Raw genomic sequence first — 4,896 nt, 5'->3', positions numbered from 1 at the left:
CCATATAGCATGGCACAACTTGTTTTTCACAGTTGCAAATATTATTGTATATACAAAAATATAGCACATTATCTCTGGAGAAAACAATGGAAAAGAAGTCATTTGCTAATTTACAAATTTTGCAAGGACTATTCACAAACAAAAATTTTGCCTAGGAGTGTCTGTTGCTTTAGCTTATGCAACGAGTTGCCAGGTTCTATATCCCATACCTTGGAGTTCTAACAAGCGTATCAGTTAAAATGGCACATGGACAAAAGCATTTCACTGCAAACAGCAAAGAATAGCCCAACCCTCTACTAACAGTGCCAAGTTTATAACTGTTTAGTGTGTTAAAAAGAAAAAGAAAAAAAAAAAAAAAAGGAACAATCGTTATTACTGTAATATTCCTGATTAATGATGCTATGTTGGTTTTTCAAAGTTCCTGGGTGGGACAGTGGGAACTTTGCAGCAAACTGTGTTTGAGTTTTTACACCGGCATCCAGGCCTATTAACCCGATCATAACACCCCTGGCACAATTTAAGGCAACCCTTGGCTGGAAGGTAACACCATAAACAAGGCAAAAAGAGGGACATGACGCCCATAGCCGACCAACGTGTACAACAGTGAGACTGGCTGCAAGAACACGGGTTGTCAGCACAGTTGTCCTCGTCATCATTAGAACAGTGATAGAAGAGACCTTTCACACAGCACACACAAGTCCCATAGTCAATCACGTTCTGGGCTGAGCAAAGACACTGCTTGTCGCAGATCCAGTCTGACGGCAGAGGCCTCGGATAGGTGCACTCCTTACACTTGCACTTGCCACAGTCCTCACACCTGTAGGCATGCAGGCCCAAATCTTCCTTGCTCAGTGGCTTAAGCTCACCTGGCTTGAGCTCAGATTTGGGCTGCACCCGGATTATCCCATCAGCAATTGGCCCAGAGGTGAAGGATGGTCCCAATAGTCTCTGTTCGGAGGAACTGCTGCTGGTACTTGTCCTGGTACTGCTCCGAGACCCCGAGCTGACGGTGCTGATGGACCTGGACAGAGAAGCTCGTGCGGAAGAATGGACCTGTGAGTGCTGGAGCCTGGAAGGCTGGCGGTGCTCAGGCAGACCGTGGAGTCTCTCGTGTTTGTGCTGAGCGGAGGGGCGAGGAGCGGGCTTGAGGCCAGGTCTCGGGACAACGGTAGGCCCCTCTGTGTACTCATTGGTGTTTCGTATAGCTCTGATCTGATCCAGGGACAGCACGTGTACCTGCTGGGTGAGGGCTTCTCTGGGGTCAGGCTCCCCACGCTGTCTGACACTGTCACGGGGTGCCTGCAGCAAGGGCTGTGACCCACTGCCACTCTGAGCTCTGGTCTCCATCAGGTCTTGGAAGTGTGGTCACTCCAGCAGGCTTAGAACACATCTGAATTCCTGCGGAAACCAAGAGGGAAAAGTAGGTTTACGCTCTAGGATACTTCCCATTCTCCACCCACCTTAGTTAACTCTTCATTCCCCACTTCCCCTAGAGAAACAGGATTTGTATCTGAGTGGCTGTGGGGGTTATTAGGATAGCCACATGATCAATACCTGCACCGGAATGTAAAATTTTGGCTGGATACAGACAATTCTTTAATCTTTCGGTGTGTAGTGACACAAAGCTGATCTTTGTTTCAGTCACTTCAGTAACAATTCCTTATTCAAATAAACATTAAATTTGCAAGGTTCAGGTTCCATGTCAAAATTGCAAGAAAGTAATGTTAGAACATAACCAACTGCAACTGACATTTTCAATAGCTGAACACCTTTTCCAACTTTGAAAGGGTTTACGATTATCATGGTCATTTGTCTTTAGCGTTAATAAATACAGCCTAGAAATTCTTTAAGTCTGCTTTCAGACAGCAAATACCTTAAACTATTACTTAGCTAGTATTTTGTAAATTTATAAAATTCTGTATGATAAACATGGCATGCAGAAAGTAAACACCTCCCTCCCTCCAGGAATAGTTATAGATTTCACAACAGTCATGCAGTACCATTCACTATACAGTAGGCACGAAGTTTTAGAATGAAAAACCAAACGATTTCAAATCCTGGTAGGTGCCAGGAACACAAGCAAGCACACTCACACGACATGCATAAGACAGGAACTCATTTTCAGCTTCTCAGCTTCAGAGTCAAGTATTTTACAGCCTGATTGCCTAGAAGAACTTAAATTTTATAGCTCACTGTTCTGTTTTAGAAATAAATTATGTCCACGTCTTAAATGCTTTGCCCGTTTCTAAAAATAAAAAAATAAAAAGTCACGTCTCAAATCTATCATTCTGACAAGTAATCGCTTTAACTGCAATCTCTCGATACATTTCAAAACTACCATCCCTTTTACCACTAAGTCTACAGTGAACGAAAACGGGCAAAAGTGGACTTTTAGCCAACCTCGGGTTTTTAGAAGAGACACAGGCAGGTGACACACGCCTCGCGATTCCGCACAAGGCAGAGCTGGAAACCGGATCTCACTTCCAACAGGAAGGCAGACCGGACAACGCGGCCCTTGCCTTCACCGCGTTTATCGGCTCTATCAGCGCCCCAGCTCCGTCCCTAGCAGGTGGGACACAGCCGGCGCCCCGAGGGACTCGCCTCCCGGGGGACCCACGCAGCCCAGAGGGCGGGCCAGCCCCCCAGCGCACAATCCGGAGACCAGCAGGCTGCCGGGGCGCGCGGGGCGGGGGGCGGGGAGGGGGGGCGGTGCGCGCGCCTGCGGAGGGGACGCGCCGCGAAAGCTCGAGCACACTTCTCCCGACCCACCCTTTGCTGCCGAAACTCTCCCCCACCCCGGAGACCTGCCTTCCAGCTCCAAAGGGAGCCGCTCCGCCCCCAGGGAGAGGTCACGTAGCCCACCGCAGGGCGTTCCCGCAAAGGCTCCCGAACATCCGGCACGGGCTCCCAGCCCTGCCCTAGACACACAGCCCGGGCTCCGAGGTCTGGCCCACGCGCCCGGCGCCCCCGCCGCGCACTGGCCGAAAGGGCACCGCCTGCAGTTAGCACACGCCTATATATTAAAATACAGACATACACACATCTGTGTTTCTTAAAGTTAAAGAGAAATTCCTTTTTAAAGAAAGGACATTTTACAGGGCTCCACTGCACACGTCGGGCATGCAGGACCCGCATCCCTGGGCTGGGAACTTTCCGCGCAGATGTGCTTCCTGTGGAAACAAGCATCTTTCGGGGGGAGGTTTTTTTTTTCTTCTCTCTTTTAAAAGTTATTTCTACCGACCCCTGCCTCTTTCGCACCCCTCACCCCCGGGGCCCTCTCACTCCCACTCCTGCTTTTAAACTACTTTGAAATACCCATTAAGAAGTGTGTGATCAGCCTAAGGATTGGGGGGGGGGGACACTTCAGCACAAGGGTGGGCCAAACCCACACAGAAACCACTTTGTAAAAACACACAAGATTCCAAATTAAAAAACAGCAGCAGCAACAACAAAAAGTAGATCCGCCAATCAAGGGGGGGGGGGGGCTAGCTTCTTTTGCCACCTATTTTCAGGTAATGGAAAACGATCGCGACCGCTTGATGACTTTCTTCCTGTGTTGGGTCAGACCAATCTTCCAAAAATAAGAAAAGCGTGACCCAGGCCGACCAAGGAGAACGGAAAACAGAGAAAGCTGCACTTCCGAACCGCAGAGACGCGGCGCCAGGCGGGGCGACGCTCCCACCCGCACCGGGCTCTCCACTCGGGACACAGGCGGGGGCTCCCTCCACCCGGCCCCCTGTCCTTTCTTCACCCACTGGCTCTCGCTGCCCTCATGAGGCGAGCGGCTCGCGTGCCTCGGTCCCGCGGGCACCCCAGTCTCGGGACAGCCTCTCCCAGGACTCGCCTTCCCCGGGGAGGAACAGGTTAGAAATGCGGACGCCTGCAACGGCAACAGGGAAAACTCAGTCTTTTTCTCCCTCTTCCGCTCTCGGAGCCGAATTCGGGACCAACGCAGGGCTGGGAGCCGACTCCCGCGAGCCTCCGCCACCCCAACCCCCAGAGCGCGGGCGCGTGGGGCAGGGGACACTGCCGGCGCGCGGCAGCCTCCGCCCGGGCAGGCCGAGCCCCCGGCCAGGCGGCCCGCGGGCAGCGCCCGGCCCTCCGCGGGGAGCCTGGGAGGCACCGACGGGAGGCCTCGGGGAGAGACCCCGCTCCGGCCCCGCTGCACCTACTCCATGTTGTCCGCAGCGCGCCGGCCCGGGCGCCGGGAGGGGGAAGAACCGAACGCGCCTCACCGTGATCGCGGCTTTGCACCAACCCCTCTCCGTTGGAGTCTCTTCTTCCTGCGATTTGCAAATAATTCCAGCCCCGATGCAAACTTTCCCCCCCTCCTTCTTTCCAAACTCTGCTTCAGTCCAACTTCCGAGCGATCGGCGAGAGTTAAAAAAGGAGAGGAAAATCCGAAGCCAAGTCCCCAGCCGAAGAACACTCCGAGGTTCAGGGCTGGAGGCGACCCCCCTTCTTTTCCAGAAGCGCACGCGGAGTATTTCCTCTTTTTTTCTCAATGAACTGGAGGCCGAAGCGCCAACGGCGAGTCTCTTTCCCTGGCAGAGGAGCGAATGAGACAAGAAAACGGCCTTACAGAGCACCTAGAGCCAGATGGCCAAGTCGTGAGGCTGCCGCCGCGTCGGAGCGGAGGCGGCGCGGGGCGGCGGGCCGGGCCGGGCGGGCGCGGGGGCCTGGGCGCTGCGCGCTCCGCCGGCCCCTCTCCTCCGCTCGCGCTGCGGCGCGCAGCTCGGGGTTGTGCAGACTGGGCGTTGTGGAGGCGCGGCGGCGAGGCCGAGGCGGGGGCGGCGGGGGCGGAGGCGGGGAGGGGGGGAGGGGGAGGGTCTGGGGCCCGGCCGGGGGGGCTCGCGGTTGGCCTGCGCCCTCGCCTTTCCGGAGGAGGCAGGGAGC

The 4,896-nt window shown here is 54.4% G+C and overlaps 1 protein-coding gene across 1 annotated transcript; it reads right to left on the bottom strand.

The window, feature by feature from the left end:
• Positions 1-334: 334 nt before the first annotated feature.
• SPRY2 (sprouty RTK signaling antagonist 2) lies at positions 335-4,655 on the bottom strand. The gene is made up of 2 exons (XM_087814276.1): positions 4,236-4,655; positions 335-1,398 (listed from the first exon to the last, which is right to left on the bottom strand). The coding sequence occupies exon 2, from the start codon at positions 1,345-1,347 to the stop codon at positions 400-402; it is 948 nt and encodes a 315-aa protein (XP_087670402.1). The 5' UTR covers positions 1,348-1,398; positions 4,236-4,655; the 3' UTR covers positions 335-399.
• Between the last annotated feature and the right edge of the window lie 241 nt (positions 4,656-4,896).

This window comes from Miniopterus natalensis, chromosome 2 (genome assembly GCF_054644295.1).
Source record: "Miniopterus natalensis isolate mMinNat1 chromosome 2, mMinNat1.hap1, whole genome shotgun sequence".
In the NCBI taxonomy this organism is placed as follows: domain Eukaryota; kingdom Metazoa; phylum Chordata; class Mammalia; order Chiroptera; family Miniopteridae; genus Miniopterus; species Miniopterus natalensis.
Note: the sequence above shows the minus strand (reverse complement) of the source record. Positions and strands in the feature narration are given on the sequence as shown.